Here is an 18,405-nt window from a genome sequence, read left to right on the forward strand (position 1 = left end):
AGTAATAAAAAAGATTGCATTGTCTCTTCCCTCTTGTAGGGGGATATTAAAGGAAAGAAAGATTCATAGTGAACAGAGAAAGTTTTTCTTTTGTCTTTTTTTTTTAACTTTGTAGCCCAGCGAATGTTCTGGTTTTGATGCTTCTTAAGTTGGAAGAAATGGTTGTTGACAGCAAATAGGTTTTAAAATACAGAATCACAGATTCACAGGATTGTCATGGCTGGACACTAACTCCTCCCCGAGCCTGTAGCGATGCATGGGGTTGCTGTGACCAAAGTGCAGGACTTGATTCTTGGCCTTGTTAAACCTCATTTTATTGACCATAGGCCACTGGTCCAGCCTGTCCAGGTTTCTTAGCAGAGCCTTCCTACCCTCTAGCAGATTAACACTCCCACTCAGCTTGGTGTCATCTGCAAATTTACCAAGGAAGCACTCAATCCCCTCATCTGGATCATTAATTAAGATATTAAGCAGGACTGGCCCCAAAACAGAGCCATGGGGAACAACACTGGTGGCCAGTTGCCATCTGGATTGGCTGCAACTCTCAGGGTCCACCCATGTAGCCAATTTTTAACCCAGTGAATTTTATGAGTCTGTGTCATGAACCATCAGCTCCTCTGGGAGAATTCTGTGGGAGATGGTGTTGAAGGCTTTACTAAAGTCCAGGTAGACAATGCCCAGAGCCTTCCCCATGTCCATTAGGCAGGTGACCTTGTCATAGGATGAGACCAGGTTGGTCAGGCAGGACCTGCCTTTTCCTGAGCCCATGCTGGCTGGGCCTCATCCCCTGGCTGTCCTGCACTTGCCATGTGAGCACACTCAATATGAACTGCTCCATAATTTTTCCAGGCACTGAACACGTGTTTTCAGAAGAGGAAAGTGTTTCAACAGTCAAAGGCTAGTTCTTACAAGAACACCATTTATAATTTAATTTAATTTTAGGTTTAGACAGCTTATGCAGAACCAAACACAAAATTATTCAGATGCACTTTACCTATGAAAGTAGAGCCTGTGGCTGCTTCAGGTTTTCCTATTTGCATGTCTCTCTTAAGGATTTATAAAAAAATGTAATTTCATTCTTATAGTATGCTTGTCTCCTTGATTCGCTGTTTTAGCTTTATTTTTTTCTGAAAAACTGGCAGATTTACTTTATGAAGTGATGCAACATTATGCGCCTTTATTTGAAATTTTCATATTTTATCTTCTTGTGATGAGGATGAGAATTGTATTGTTCCAAATTCTTGAATAATTTTACTTCAGTTAATTAGCTTTCATGTACAATCACTTCATTCTGAGTTTGTAAAATATTTGATGCATGAACCCTACAGCTGTTAGATTCTATTTGATGGAGGAATGCTACTTAAGTCTTCAGCTATTACTTGGTTCATGAGTCTTCATAGTGTTGAACTGTTCAATTTGCAATTTGCTTCTGTTTCTTGACATTTAAGATTGCAGGATAATGCACTAAATTCTGCTCTTAGCAGTGTTTATGCAACCATTTGAATCAAATTTCCCCAAGCGTATGCATACGTTCCCTCCCACCAAAGTAAAAATCATGTTTATTCTTTTCTTCAGATTTAACAACATAGATGTAAAGAGGAGAGAACTCATAAATACTAAGAAAAATCTTGTTTGTGAATGTATTTGCAGCACAGTGGTTATCGTTCATTTATCACGTAGCGTTCCATGTTAAGACACGTAATGGTTTATGAATAATGCTTCACTAACAAAATGCAATTTTATATCCATTAAATTTGCAACCTCTCCAGATTTATATTTTTCTTCTTCTGACCTACTGTTACACTGATTTGCCTTTTGTGGAGAATTTTATGTGGTATGTTCTTAGTGACATGCTGTCTCCTAGGATATTGTAGCACTGTTCAAATAATTCTGAGGTATGCTGATGTAACATTAACAATATTAATTTGTCTCTGAGAATTCACTGCTCCTTTCTTGTCTCTTTGAAGCCAGTGTAGGAGGAAATCTGAAGTATGAGACATAATGGCAAAATGGCATTTTTGTTCTACATAATGGCAAAATGGCCCAGAACTTTTTTGCAAATTATGGTTTTGCCATGTATTGAAATACAATATTATCATCTTAAATTTCCCTTGTAGTTACTGGAATGTAATACAATACATGATGAACCTTGAAGACAGTGTAAATGTAAGGGGTGTGTTTCAGTTCTTGACCCCATACTAAGATCTCTAATAACACAGTTACTCAGATGCATGCTTGACAGTTTCATATAGTTGATAATACATGATTAGATCTTCCATTTACAAAGAGGAATCACAAGTAAAACTTTTTAACCTCTGGAAACACTCTGTAGAAATCTCTCCAGTACTTTTAAAGGATAACATTATGGCGATATGCTTTATATTTCTCTCCTTTTCCTTTGATGTCACAGGAGATGTCAGGTTCATCTTCAGAAGACATTTTAGGCAAAAGAAATAATTCAGCTACTGGAATTAGGCACTTGTCTGTAGCTGCTGCAAAGAACATAAGGATTAAACTAAACCACTGAAGACTGTTATAGACCTTACTGGTTTTTCAATATAGTCAGAGCAGAATTCACCAAATACATCTTTAAATGTACAACAGTTTTTACATAGTTTTCCTATTTAAAATTAGTGCAACTGCAGAAGGAAAAAACAGCAAAGATTACAGTGGGAAATCCAGGTCCTTTAAACCTGTGTACCACCAGTGCCCTTCCGCAGGAAAATCGCCAGGTGACAAAATCTGTATAACCGCCTTTGGGGCTTTGATCTGTAACTCTTTTTTCAGTGTTAAGGGTATGCTGGCACATAGGAAGAGGAGTCTTTATAGGGGGGTGACTGCTAGAGCAGTGATCTCAGCTGTAACTTACTGTTAATTAGAAACATGAGATTTTGCAGTGTTTGAATAAAGTGATTGAAAGCATTACTGCAAAGAGAAGCAAAGATTAAAAACAGTGATTTGGTGACTTTCCTTTCATGTGTCAGTCCATATTCTTTTCTGAGGGAAGCTGAATCTTTGTCTATCTGTCTCGCTGTATCTTTGCAGGATTTTGTGTCCTGTGTTGCTAAGTGTTTACCCCATCAAAAGGACAGCAAAAGACTATGAAATGAATGTTGGTGACTAATTGTGCAGTCTCTCTACCCATATCTGTTGATTACTGTGTTAGGGACTTGTGAGTTGCTAAACTTGGATTATCTATCTGGTTGACTGTTGAGGGAACTGAATTCCTGTGATACCTTTTCTGCTCATAAATTAGCCTCCTGATTAATAACTGCAATCTCTCTACTGTTTATGTACTTTCAGATTAGTCAGAGGTCTGTTGTCAAGCATGGAAGTAATTAATAGGCTTAGTGCAGTTGCACAGCTTTTCTATACCACAAAACAGATTCTGATTACATGGTGCAGTGCAGCATTTAGCTGTTCAAAAGAACTACATAATTCATCTACAGAGCAATATTTCACCATACGATCCTGCCTGTCTTTCATAATGAAGAGACAGTTAATGGAAAGAACATAAAATTTCTCAGGTTGATGATGGAAAAAACTGAGGAAAGCAAAAGAAGCCATGCTGTTGATTGGCATTTGCTTCTCGATTTTGAAGCTTTTACAAAACTTTCCTTGGGCAAATTCTTTCTTGTTGTCTTCCAAAGTTTGCATTGCAGTATTCTTTTTAGTAGCTCTTTAATATATAATATAATATATAATTTATGATAATTTTTTTAATAGTATATGAGCCTTCTCGTGGAGTGGAGCTAAAGGGACCTCCTCAGTCTAGTTCCCTGCAAACCAAACAGCTCCTATGCCTGCTTTTATGTAGTGAACATGCTGTCTGTGTGTTGCAATCAGGTGATGCTGGTCCTGTATGTTTCCAGTAAGAAAGGCTTTAAGATAACATTCGAAATGCTGTTTATTGGAACTAGCACAGTAAAGAATGAGACACCAGTAGACAGCCTTACATCCCAATAGATGCTGGGTACCCCTGGTTGAGCCTTTCTCCTGCAGCCAAGTACCATGTCCATCACAAAACAGCCTGAAGGCCACACTGTACCTGCAGCCCAGCCCACCACGGGCTTGGGTCTACTCAGGTTAACTGCTGTGTGGACCACTGACTCCTACACCTGGAGCAGTCACACAGTCAGGACTGTGACACTGTTATAGAATTATTATTTGAGCTTAAGTCCACTACTCCTATTAGGAAAAATTGCCCCATGCTAATTTCATTCTTCTGATAGCAAGGACCTTCCAGCTTCAAGACTAAATTTCTTTTTATGACGCCTTTATTCCTATTTATTATGATATCCTGTTATCCATATTGTCATGCATTTTAAATGTTTTGTATCTCCTTTGCAGTTAAACAGCTCATTCATATTCATATTCATTCATAACCTGCTTTTTTTTTTCACTACAAAAATGAAGTTTCTATGTTTTCCTTTATAAATCTCTCTTTGCTCCCATTTCTTTTCATTGGCCTTTCACTTCATACCTGTTCTCACGGAGCTGATGACAAGGAAATATATTCTAGATCGGGTCCCATCTGTGCTCTGGACAGTAACAATACCATTTTCTTTTGTAATCTCTGCAGGAATCTGTTTACTGATGCATAGCATGATAACATCTTGCTTTCACATGGTTTCATCTTTTTGGTGCTTGTGGTCATGCTGTGATTGACTAATATACCCATTACATTTCTTCACTGATGTACATCTAGCTGGCAGGGAATGTGCTGCTTTCCCATGCAAAGCTTCATGACTGGAAGCAAATTGAGACAAGCAAGATTGAAATTATATTTTCCTATCACTTCTATATCATGAATTTCAACCAAAAAGTGGAAGTTCTTATTCTTTGAATCTGAGGGCTTGCATTTTAGACTTCATTCCATTTCTTGTATTTGTTTAGATTGCCCTTCCTCTGTAATATTGTGCCCCTAAGAGGTTTCATTAGTGTTAGTACCAAGATCATTTATGAAATTACAAGGTTAGTTCTAAACTAATACTTGAGAATCTCTCAAATTTCGAGTAAAATATTGCCTTGCCAATAAAATTAAGTGGAAAATATACAGTAAAATTTTAATTTCATAGTGTTTATTTTTATAAATGCTATGTTTAATTTTGACATATGGTAGATTTCTTACAATTGGCATATTATGGAACAACCTACCTTTGATTAACTTACCTTCACTATTTTAAGATAACTTTTCAAACTGTGTCCTTTGAAAGTCAGAATCTTACTTAGTGTTTATTTTTAAGTATATTTGATCAAGTAGTAATAACATTACAGTGACAGCAGTAGAGATGACAGCATGGCTTCACTTTATTTCTATCAGTTTACAAGTTTTATTTTTACTTCTTGGGTAATTACAATTTACTGGGAAGATTTGGAACACGCTGAATTGGTGCCACTGCAGAGAAAGTTCTGCAAGAACATAACCTGGCTAGTTTAAAACTAATTTGGTTTTCTTTATGCTTAAGTTACACCAGTATAGGTGTTACACCCATATCATCTTTTATCATCACTGACTGTTAACTAGAGCCATCTGTTGCTATTTCCAGGAATATCTAGACCTTACAATTATTAGCAATACTTTTTTTCTAATCTGTACATGATGCAATAAAGTAATTACAGAAGTCTTAGTCATATTTTTCATTCTAAAATAATACAAATATCTCTCTATCCAGGTCCAACATTGAATTTAAGAACATATCTTCTTTTTTATACGGTGACTTTCACATTCTTTCCCCAAAGCAATTTTCAGTCCATCAGGATTCTGACAATATTATTTTCAGTTTCATTTCAATTAAAAATATCCTTAAGAGCATTAAGCCACTGTGTATGTGTTTATACTTATTTGCCAAACAGCTTTTATTAAGACAAGTCTTTTTGAGATGTGTTTTTACACAGGTCTGTACATAACAGTCCTATTTCCATAATAAGACTTTTAAAAATGCAAAAATGTGAGCACAGTGTATAGTAATTTAATTTTTGGTAACTTCTCAAAAAAGTCTCAAAACAGCAAATACAGTTACTATTTCACATCATTTATATATATATATGTTAATTATAAAAAACATGCATCCAGAACTGAAGAAAGCATGTGACAAAATCTGATTAATAAATTGGCAAATGTTTTTATCTTTCAGTAATCAATTGCACATCAATTCACTTTTCCCTCATGTTGCTGGATTAAAAGCAAGTTAACAGAAAGAGGCTGATATGCTGTATTTTACTTGCTCTTAAAGATAGCAGCTCTATTTAATTGCATAAGGACCAAAAAACCTGAAAGGTTACTTGCAGCCATTCACTTATACTGTCTCCCTATTACTAAAACTGTACCAGAGAGCCTCTACTTCCCCCAGTCGACCCCTGAGCTGTAATTTTGATTTAATACTTTATTTAAGCTTTACACATAAAATATTCTGCCAAATGCAGAAAATATCTTTGTAATTTCATCTGTGACTGTGGAAAGCATATCAAGTGAAGGTTTATAAGGAAGAATTCTCTCAACACTAAAATATCAAAATCACTCTTTCTAGCTAGTAGTAGGCCCAATGTTGTGGCTATAAAACCAGCATAGTTAAGATGTTTGAGAAGTGATATTTACTTAAAACAGATAATTAAATAATACAAATTTGCTATATGCATGTCTGTGATTGCACATATATGAAATCATCATGCTCTTTAGAACTGGAGAAAACAACCAGACTTGAGAAGTGTGGATTGGACTGTTGGGTACTGAGATGGGTTGGGAGCTGGCTGAAGGACAGAGCCCAGAAAGTTGTCGTCCATGGGACTGAGTCGAGCTGGAGGCCTGTGACTAGTGGAGGGTCCTGTCCTGTTCCATATATACATCAGTGATGTAGACTAGATGAAAGAATAGAGTGTATCATGAGCAAGTTCACTGATTGATGATACCAAACTTGGAAGGGTGGCTGACATGCCAGAAGGCTCTGCTGCCTTCCAGTGTGACCTGAACGGGTTGGAGAACTGAGTGGGAAGAAACCTAATGAAATTCAGTATAGGCAAGAGTAGAGCACTCCATCTGGGGAAGAACAACTCCATGTGCCAGTACAGGTTAGGGACTGACCCTGCTGAAAGCAGCTCTGGGAGTCATGATGGACAGCAGGCTCTCTGTGAGCCAGTAATGTGCCCACACAGCTAAGAGAGCCAATGCCATCCTGGGGTGCATGAAGAAGAGTGTGGCCAGCAGGTCTGGGGAGGTTATCCTCCCCCTCTACTCTGTCCTGGTGAGGCCCCACCTGGAGTACTGTGTTCAGTTCTGGGCTCTTCAGTTGAAGAAGGACAATTAACTACTGAAGGGAGTCCAGCACAGGGCCACTAAGGTGATTAAGGGACCAGAGCATCAGCCCTATGAGGAAAGAGCTTGGGCTGTTTAGCTTAGAGAAAAGGAGGCTGAGGGGGGATCTCATTGGTGTTTATAAATAACTAATGGGTAGGTGTCAGGACGGTGGGTACCAGACTCTTCTCTGTGGTGTATAGTGACAGGGCATGGGGTAGTGGTCACAAACTGGCACACAGGAGATTTAACCAGAATAAGAGAAAATACTTCTTTATTCTGAAGATAACAGAGTACTGGAACAAATTTCTCAGGGAGGTTCTTGTCTCCATCCCTGGAGACATTCAGAACCTGCCTGGTTGTGTTCCAGTGTAATCTGCTAGAGGATCCTGCTGTAGGCAGGAGAGTTGGACTAGATGATCTCCAGAGGTACCTTCCACCCCCTACCATTCTGCGATTCTGTGTGAAAAATGCATAGCTAGGACAATTACTTGAGAACAACAGTACCCAACCTAGAGAGGCTTCTGGCTTGACAGACCCTCTTTTCCAATTTACCTTTTCCTCTGTGTCACTGTGGCTGTAGTTTCTTCTATTATTTCTGTGAGAAAACAGCTATTTCTTGGGAATTCTAGTTTGCAAAACTTTTGATTTTTACATCAATAGGGAAGTTATTTTATATAACTTTCCTGTTCAATAGGGAATATATATACACACATGTATCAGTTAATTTTTATGTCATCTGCCCACCTCTTATTCACTACCTAAGTAACTTGGGTGTGGGTTTCTTTCCTCAGAAAAAAGTCCTTTAGCTCTTAGCAGCAGAAGACATAATATTGCTATATTGTGCAAAGCTGTGAGATCATACTCTGAGCAATTTGCTTTTTGTTTCTAACACTTTGTAGAAAATAAAGCAGTTTTGTCAGTTGATTTCTACTTTTTTTGGGAAAACACAGGGTAGCATGTTATGTTGTTTTCAGATAAAGTCTGTGTTGATAAATTGCTCTAAAGCTCTATAGCAAAATTTCCAATACTTGCATACAGGCATATATTGAACAACGGTGTTTTGTGGCTTTAGTCATAACAGGTGAGAAGTCTAATATTGTAATAAAGAAATGCATCATCTACTTCATATCATACATACTGGTATTAGAGAGGAGCAAAAAAAAAAAAACAGTCTTTCAAAATTTAAACAACTTCAGACAGTATAAATGGTCTTCTTTACGAGTGGGAAATTTCAGCTTGCTACACTTCTATTATAGCTACTGAAGTTCTGTGGGTTTATTTTTTTAAGTTTTCAAATTTAAGTTTTTAGACATCTTTCGTAGTCCTGTTCATGTCTGTCCTTTGACTCCTGTTACATGAGATTTCCAGTCATATATTAAAGCAGTGAAGAACATGCACTTTTTCTGATGCAGTAAGTAATTTGGTTTTTGGAAGCCACACCTCTCCTCTCCTGCCCAGGCACGTGGCAGCTTTAAGCAGAATCCAATGCAATCATTTAGGATCCTTTTCCTTCTGTCACAATAAACTCTGGGCGTTATTCCAGTAAATCAGAAATAGAGCTAGTAATGTCAATGCTGAGATTATCTCATCAAAGAGTACATGAGCAAGGAAGAGTAGAGAGGCTACAGATTGCAGAAAAACAAGGACTGTTAATCACAGAGTCCCTGTCTACTGAAGCATAACAAATGAGAACAGCTGGTCTCCAGTAAGTCTACATGATTTTAATTGATGGAAGCCATTAAGAAAAAAGAAGTATGTATACATAGAAGAAGTATACACATCTGAAAATGCATGGTTTTCAACGATACCTCAATTTCAGTAGTTTAGCATTAACCTAGTAGTAGACAGGGATTCAAAATAACTTGATTGATATGAAAATAGGTTTTAAAATCATTATAGCAAGACTGTACGATATAAACACAGATTTGTATTTGTTGAAGCCAACAGGAGGTAAATCTAGCTTACTTTTCTGAAAGCTATATAAAGCCAAGCTGTTTAGCATAAGACAAGTTTCAGTCTTTTAGCTGAGAGCTAAGTCCCAATTTACTTTTTTGAAACTATGAGATGGGGAAGCAAAAAATGTATTTTCAGTGCTGGGTGAAAGGATGAGAGAAACTCCACCTTTAAGTATTTTGTTGGGTTAGGTTTATTTGGTTTTGTTGAATGTGTTTTGCTTTGTTTTGTTTTTGAATTCAGCTTCTAAGAAATCAGTGCAAGAAATAAATAAAAAACTTTGTCTTTTGGGAACATCATGTCCTTCCATCCTTTGTGTTTTGGTTTTCTTTTCTTTCTAAGAAACTCAGTGGCTGTTATTGTGGTCTCCATTGCCCATCACTGTCACTATGCTTGGTACTGTAACGTTTTTTTTTTTTACTTAACCTTCAAAGAAATTAATGGAGAACAAGTAAAATACTAAAAATAAGAAAGCAATTTTGCTAGTCTGTGACAATGTATGTTGTCTTTCCCCTAAAAGACAAAAGCAAGAGTCTCTTTGCCAAGCTTGTTTCAGTGATTTGCACACTTTACTAATTTTGCAGAACATGTATTCTTATTTTCTTGTCTAATGACCTGAGTTGACATCAGAAACAAATTGGTAGCCAATGAAAAGTATGCTGGTTTCTGGTTTTTTAGGTTTTTTTTATATTTGTTTAGGGAGCAAGTTTTTTTCCTTGTCTGTCTTTCTTGGTTCCAAGCCTGCAGGTTATAGCTGTTCAATCTGCTGCATTGTTGTTCTGCAATATTAAAGATCTGGCCAGGGAGAATATGACACTGTCATTGTCAGTGATCCTGTTCCCACACATAAAGCATCCCAGTAAGTTTACAGTCAAAACTTTAGAAGGGAGTTAACAAAAAAGGGATGTCTTTTTGCTGTGCATTTGTCCAAGGAAAGAACAAACTTTCTGTCATACCGAAGATTAAACAAATGATTTGTAGCACAGGCTACAAAGTTTGCCATCTCCTTGCACACTGGCATTTCCAGAGCAATTTTAAGTTGTCCTGGAGCTACAGTAATGCCACTTAACAGGATGCAGGGCTGCTGCTGAGCCACATAGCCACTTTGTTGCTTAGGCTGGGAATTTAAATATGTGCATTTTGTATTATAGGAAGTTAAAGTGCAGCTGTCTTTTCATGTTTATTATGGGATGTGGAACAGGCTGGGATGAACTTCTATGAAGTTGTAAGGTTAGTTGTAAGAAATAAAGCAATTCCGTGCTGTGTATTTTGCGCTAGCAAAGTGCTCATGGTAGCCTCAGAAGCCTTTGTCTAAATACAGAAGTCCAGTCTTTATTCAAGGGACATCCTCAGATTTTCTTATCTAATAATATGTAATGTTTCTAACATATTTTTGTATATGCTTTCTCTGATTTGTACTAGGTTCTTTTGAGTTCCCTACTTGTAAATAATTCATTAACACCCATTATAAATGCTCATATACTTGCCACACTAACATTTTGTGTAGTTAACATCAGCTTTTATGTCTAAAGTATTTATGGAATGCTGTGAACTATTAATTATGGCTGTGATTGCAAATTCTCATGTCATAGTAAGCTTATAATAAAAAACGGGCCTGACTTTAGGCTTATAGGGTTATTTCACATGTCCAGAACATTTTTGCATAGGAACTTCCATCTTTTGAAGAAGCATGGACTTTTACTCTCAGTTGCATTAATAGAAAAGAAGAAAAATGAGGAACTGAATATATTATTGATAGTGCTTTCCTTTGCACTTTGTAATTTAGTTTTTAGTTCTTTAAAGGATTAATAATCAGTCCCAATTTCTAAAAATCAGTATGTTTCAGAATGTGCCAGTACATCCAAGGAAAAAAGAAACTGGGGTAAGAACAAAACCGAAATATCTTGAGATAGAAATAGTTTTTCAACTGCATTTCTTAACATTTTACAATTTTTTTTCTGCATCTTGTAGTCCTCTTTCTTATTCTTGTAGCTTGTTTAAGTGTAATATTTAAAAATAGAAAATACAAGCAAAAAATACATGCACCTTAAACTTGGAAAGCAGCAGTGGACCTCCTGCCCATTGACACATCTTTGTTAAACCAAGTAATTCTGTATCTATCAGCACCATTTAAACCTGTTTGCCTGAAATTAAACAAGAAAGTTAAAATGGTTTCTCAAATTTTTTTTCTGGGTGGTATTTATAGAAATGGGGAAGGATATGTGTCTGTTAATTGTATACAGTGCATTTGCAAATAGCTACACAAATATTTTGCTTAGGATATATTTGTATTGAATTATAGTTTAGATATGGAATCCTGATTTGCTGTACCTCAGCAATTCATAGGGAATCTTCCATCACTGAAGTTCTTTAAATCAAGACAGGCATCTTTCAGTTAGTAGGTCTAGTTCAAGTGGTAATTAATTTGAACTCCTGTGTCCTATGTTAAGCAGAGGACTGGAGCCTCAAAGCCCCTGATTAAATTATCGCTGTTGTACAAATAGTGACCATAATGAATTGCTTGTAGCTGAAGTGATATAAACTAAAGACAAAGAAACCTGTTTGGTGAACTGATCGAGGAGACTGACTAATCTGAGATACTCAATTTGAAAGGGATGTTGGCAGGCAGAAGCACAGCACTGGAAAGTGATCATTACCACTGCTTTGGCTCCATATTTTATTCATGTTTCTTTGTAAGGAACATGTACTTCATGTAAAGCAATTAATTTTAATGTCTCTTTCTTTAAAACATTGACCTCTACAGACTACATAAAGGCACTAAGCTTAAATAATGTCTTCAAGTGGTCCTAATGTCTGCAAGTATTGATAGTTCAATCAGGAAATGGGCACACTAGCATGGGAGTTGGATGCTGACTTGTTTCACAGTGTAATTGTTAAACAGTTTGTGATTTTCATTAATAACCTAGATTTATTGCTAGAGATAGTTCAATGAGTGGTTTTAGACAAAACAGTCACATTCAGCTCCTGCTAATTTGATGGATAAACAGAACTAATTTCTAATTATTACATTCTTATATTAGAAAGCATGACTTAAAACAAGGAATATTTGAGCAGTCTGTATAACACTCAAATGGAAAAAAATCAGAGGTGAAAATGTTCATGCAGTACTTGGAGAATATAATTTACCTTAATGTTCCTCTTGTGTTCAGATATCTCTAAGTAACAATGGGGCTTAATACTCCAGGATCCAATAATTCATGTACAATGTGTTTTCAGCTCTACTTCACTTTTGTCTAAATAAGTAATTGAAACTTAAAATAAGACGGGCTGATTGATTGTAATTACAAATAAGTGTTGGCTGGTAACGCTAACAGAAAAAATGTAAACCAGAAGATTTTTCATAAACTAAAACTTAATCACACCTTTGAAAAGACCACAAGAATTAGTGTCAAAGGCATGTCTGGATCATTCACTGTCTGCTAAGGATCTGCACGTTTGGGCCTACTATATATTTTTTAAATGATCTTGTGTGGTATCTGAAGAATCCTGTGTGAATAGTAGAAAATTTAATGTTGTGGTGCAGTATCACTGAGACCCCAGAAGGAAAAACTGCCCAGATGGACTGCTGTATATTTTTTTTTAACTTCTAGTTTAAATTACTAACTGGCATGACTGTTCTCTGTACTCTTATGTCACCCTAGAGGTTTTCTGCCTTCCTGGGACTTTCTGGTATATAAATGCTCAAACAGTCCATGTTGCAGGGGAAACACTTCATTTCTATGCACAGACTCAAGTGCCCACATCTGTCTAGGGAACTGCACAACCATCTGCTGCAAACTCCTCACATGGTACGGATGGCAGACTTCATGGGTTGCTGCTATTGTAGATGTCTTTTACATATCTTACAGAGGTGATGACCTCCAAATTTATATGTAATACAGGGAGAAGAGTAAATACTTCCAGAGGACAAGTAGCTTATAGTTTATATCCTTTGCCTACTCCGCTGGAGGCAACTCCTTTTCTTTTTGTCTATAGCTTTAGCCTGGGCATCTGTTTATGTGCTTCAGGTCAGCTACAAATTACTTAGCTTGAATAGCTGAGTCTTCTTGTGTGCATTCCAGGACTTAAAGCACTAGTGTCAGCTATAATATTCCCCTGTGAACTATCAGAAAAGCAAACCTACACTTTCTGAGAATGCTGGCTATCTCTGCTGGGACAATGCACTGTAAATTGGCTATTTCTTATAATCATCAGTGAGTTTTATATTGTGGTTTGCTGCTAAAAATTTTTAATATCCTCATTTCTGTCTGAATTTCTGTTAAGTGATCCATGTTGAACAAATTCTCAGGTCTCTATTTAATTGAATTCCATGTTATTTCCATCAGGTAGACAATCTGATTAAATTCTGTGAGAAGCACTTCATATTGGCATAAATCATTACAACCCCTACAAAAAAAACCAAACAAAACAACAAACCACAAACGCCTTTCTTTCTGGTTAATTGACTGGTTTTTGTAAAGCATCAAAGGACATCTTAATTTGCCTGTGGGATACATGACTAATAGAGGGATACATTTCATCCACTATGAAAACTACACTTTGAGTCTTCATTGTTTTTTCTTGAAGAAATTGTTATGTAATTTCAGTACTTACTGAAATAGGTGTTCATTAAAATCCTGAGGCTTGCTTCAAAGCTTTCAAGCATCAAAGTTGAGTTAATATTTTCTGTGGAAGTGAAAAATCAATAACACATAAAGCAGTTTGCATTTAATTTATGTAACATAGAAGAAAACTACTTCATAGAGGTGCTTAGTTTTCTGAGAATGTGAAAATCATGTGGCTTTGTGCTGTGCCATATTAAAATGCCTACTGACCCCTATGCTCTGGTAGTTTTGTTAGATATCTGGATTGTCTTTAAGGGAATAGCATTTTCTTCTAAGTGCACGTGTTGTAAAGGTGATATTTAATCATGTGTAATAACAGTTTGGGTAAACAATGTATACTTGTAGGGTAGTTTTCATTGTGGAAGAAAGAACATGCAGAATACTTTCTTATGTGGCTGTCCCATAAATCTATCAGAACAAAATGAAGTTATGAAAGAGGAAATAACTGATCTTAAGAACACAGGGAAATTTGTAGTGATTTTCTTCGTTCTTTAGCAACACTTAATATTCTTGTGGTCCTTATGTATATCCAGACTCAGCTGCTGGTGCCTGGGATTTCAGGTAGGCCAGTGGGAAAATAATGTGGTAACTGATGGCCAGTATTTAGTGCTTTAGTCTGGTTTTTCTCTTACTGTAGGACCTTGCTCTTCAACCATATGGTTTTGAAATTTTAAACCTAGAATGAGCAAAAGAGGGACATACAGTAGCTGGGAAATAAAGACACCCATTTAGTCTGATGGTTATTGTGGTAGTAAATGCTAAATCAAAACCTAGGATTAGATTTCAAAATGGAAAAATATCAGGCCAAAGCAGCCTCATCTGGTGTCTGAGGTGATTTTGAGACTTTATTCATAATCGGAATATTGGATTTAGTCTTGCACTTTGGAGACCAAGTTTTCTGCAATACACCATACTGGCTTTGAATGGATTTATCAGATGACTGAAAATTAATGTGATCCTAGGGAGACTGGAACCTGCTTGGTCTGATGACACAACTACAAGAATATGGAGTAGCAGCATTCAAGTCAACCAGGGTTCACTTTTTAAATCAGGACTTATTTGCCGGTCCCTGGACAGATAAATTTTCAAAGTGATAAATATTTTCTCTTCCTGTAATTTTAGCAGTTTACTCCAAACAAGTGCTGAATGCATGTCAGTGTGAAGTGGTTAAGTGGATTTATCAACCAGAGCCCAGGCAGGTTGCATGGACTGGGACCCAATAGAGCACACATATGCTTTGGAGTGCAAGAAAGAAAAGCAGAGCTAGTACAGAAATCAAAGAAGAAAACAAAATTGGTCTAGATATTAATCAAACCAGAAGTGTAGCAAATGATGCATATGAAGAGAAAGCAAAAACATTTGAGTTGTTTAGTTTAAAGAGAACGAAAAAGAGATGTGAAAATCAGCTTCACGTTTGTAAAAACTGCCAAATGAAAAAGGCAAATGTTTTTTGCATATGTTATGAACAGTTCAATAAAGTGAACAGCTTTAACTCCAGAAAGAAATATACACGTGGCATACACATTTTGAAAATTTTTCTATTAGTTATTTGTTGCTCTGACTGCACCCACAATATAAGTTCTAAATTGCTGCTTGAAGGTATTTTCATTTATGCATACTGAACTGTAATTCCTGTTCTCAAAGCAATTATCTTGAAAAGCTTGGTTCTCTTTCCTCAAACAGCACTGAAATTATTGAAGAAACTATAAATGTTAAAATATAGTCCTGTACAGATGGCTAGAAGAAAGTCTATATGATACTTCTTTCTCACTTGGATCAACAAAACAAGATATCTGTGATGAGTAAGCCTTATGCTAGATTCATGATTCAGTAATATTTTTCCCCAGAAATTAGGATGTCAAGACTGCATATTTCAAATGTGTTCAATCCAGTGCGATACATAAAGCCAAAAAAAGGATTTCCTCACTTGAATTAGTTCAGTATTAAATGTTGTGGCACATGATTACTTGGAAGCTTGGAAGACTTCAGAACTATCAGAATACTGTGTAGAGTCTGTTTGGAATCTTTTTTTTGTTGTTGAGAGTAGCTTGCAGGTAACAATTAAAGAAATTTGTATAAACATTGAACTATTCCAGTAATTCAAAGGACAGCAGATGTTCTGCTTAGAGGACTTCACGTGCCTGAGAAGGCCAAATTACTAGAAAATAACCAGCACACAGACTCCTTTATAATTAATTCAGAAATGTTGCTTTACCATAGGAATAAAATACTGAAATGTGGATGGTTTTAGATGCTGTTTATATATTTGTAGGGGAGAAAAGTGTCAAGGTTAAAAACTATTGCATAACTGTTAAATAAAGTTTGTATATTAAAGCTAGAGATTGCCTTTTGAACTGAATGATGACTATGATAATCTGTGGCACACCAAGCAAAATGTGTGTGTTTTGTTAAAATTCATTACTCTGTACTACAAGATCAGATTAAATTTCAATCTCTGTAGATAGCATGAATTTGATTATGTTTCAGTAGCAAATGTTTTTTTTTTTAATCTCATAGATTTAGTTTTGCTTGAGTATGTGTAATATTTATGTAATAATTATAATACCAAGGAAACCTGATTGTACTCAGAGTGTGTAAAAACTTTCATATGGTATCATGAAAAACTATCATGACATCTTTCCAAGCTAATACAGCACCGGTGCATCAGCCTTTAAGAGTAATATGATTTTTGGATTTAGTGTGTCTGTGATACAATATTTAACTGCACTTGGTAGTGCTCTTGTCTAGTACACTACTCTCCCAAGCAGCCAAAAAGTGAATGCTCTCTTTTGTGAATGATGATGTTACACTTCTGCTGTACAAAACACTAATTCTGATGTTGTCCATTAATTTTGGTTTGTTGAACTTGAAAAATTGCCTATTCAAAGAAAGAAAATAAGAAAGCCTAACTTCAGAGTCTTAGGTGCTATCATAGTGCAATTTACTTATTCATGAAGATAAGATGACTGAGTTCAGTGTTCAAGTGATGTGGCTCTTTTTTCCTGCCCTTAATATAGGCTGGCAGGATGACCTTATTTTGTTCCTGTTCTCTTTTATAATTTCTCTAGAGATGACCTCCAAAAGCTGCACATTCTTCAGAATGCTGTGCCTGCTGGGTTTTCTCAAGTTGTAAAATGGAAAGAACAAATATTTCATCTGCAGAAATGTTAAAAAATACTGTTGATGCAAAATTCAGACATTTTGTTTTTGTTTTTCCTTTCCAGAATTACTTACTGCCATCTACCTTTCCAGAGTAAATGGCTTTATGTTGGAACCGAGAGGGGAAACACACACATTGTAAATATCGAGTCCTTCATTCTTTCTGGATATGTTATCATGTGGAACAAGGCTATAGAACTGTAAGTCCAGGCATTTTTGCATTTGCCTCTGTGATAATTTTTGTAGCTCTCTTAAGATAATTTTTTACGTTATAAATTTTTTCTACAAATATTGGAAAATCTTTTGGAATCCCTTTATTTTAGTGAATGCATGTGCAGTATTAACTGTTCCATTACAGGACATTAGAAATTCATATGTATGAACGAGACCATCTAGTTCTATGTTATATATAAAAAAAAGTTATTTGGCAATATTTTTAACTATGAAGTTCTATGAAATACAGTTAACTGTTAATTTCACAAATTCAGATTTTGCTGTTTTTAGGAGGGTAGCTTGCGCACCAACACCCTATGAAGAGAATAATGAAGTATTTTGGCCTGAAGACTCTATGGAGAACTTTCCTTCATTGAACTGTAGAATCATTTAGATGACTAAAAGAGGGCTAATAAATTAGAGGGCTAATTTTGAAGTTTAATCAAGCTCATCAGAAACTGGCAGTGATAGGAAAGTTGGTTAGTGTCTGTTAAAGAGACACCCTACGAGAGGTGCCTGTCTCACCCGTATGAGATGGAGGGAGACAGACAAAAATCTGAGTGTAGTAAGTGTATGCTTTCTGCAAGTAAAAGGCTCAGCAGAAGCAAGAACTCCATTGTCTGCTGTTTTCTCTTTGAAGTCCCAGCAGGAAGAATTACTGTAGGCAAATTCAGAGTAGACAGAGGGCTTCATGCCCTTTCTGAGACGTCTGCTTCATGTTGTGAGGAACATCTCACCTCTGGCAGTAAGTTGAAATTCGCCAGCCTTAGTGAACCAAGAGGAGGGTAAGATGAGAGATAGAGGCCTACAGTGGTGGATATAATTCTCTACCCCAAACAGAGGTCACATTGATAGCAAACACTTTTCTCCAAAATTATCCCCTTACCCTGTTTTTTATCTGCTGTAATTGCTGACTTTTACTAATCATTGTGTCCCCCTGGCTGACACAGAACTCATGCTTCTTTTTCTTTCCTCTCCTTTGCCCCCACTAAACTTAATAGGCAGCATCATAAAAATGTAATTTTCTCTTCATCGGACACAAAAACAAGGATTCAAATTATAATCAAGATTTAAACAGTCTGCTGATAATCTTTTGTCCAGTTCTCCATTTTGGGATGCTTGTTTGTCTTGTCTTTGTTAAGACTCCTGCTCTGTAGTTTT

The 18,405-nt window shown here is 36.3% G+C and overlaps 1 protein-coding gene across 4 annotated transcripts in view; it reads left to right on the plus strand.

The window, feature by feature from the left end:
• Window positions 1-18,405, plus strand: part of STXBP5L (syntaxin binding protein 5L) — a 189,862-nt gene that overhangs the window by 73,087 nt on the left and 98,370 nt on the right. For all 4 annotated transcript variants that reach the window (XM_071760679.1, XM_071760670.1, XM_071760689.1 and 1 more), the window contains one exon: window positions 17,097-17,231. In XM_071760679.1, the coding sequence (XP_071616780.1) occupies window positions 17,097-17,231 (135 nt within the window). The remainder of the gene's footprint in view (window positions 1-17,096; window positions 17,232-18,405) is intronic.

The sequence above is a fragment of the Heliangelus exortis genome, chromosome 1, assembly GCF_036169615.1.
Source record: "Heliangelus exortis chromosome 1, bHelExo1.hap1, whole genome shotgun sequence".
Classification (NCBI taxonomy): Eukaryota; Metazoa; Chordata; class Aves; order Apodiformes; family Trochilidae; genus Heliangelus; species Heliangelus exortis.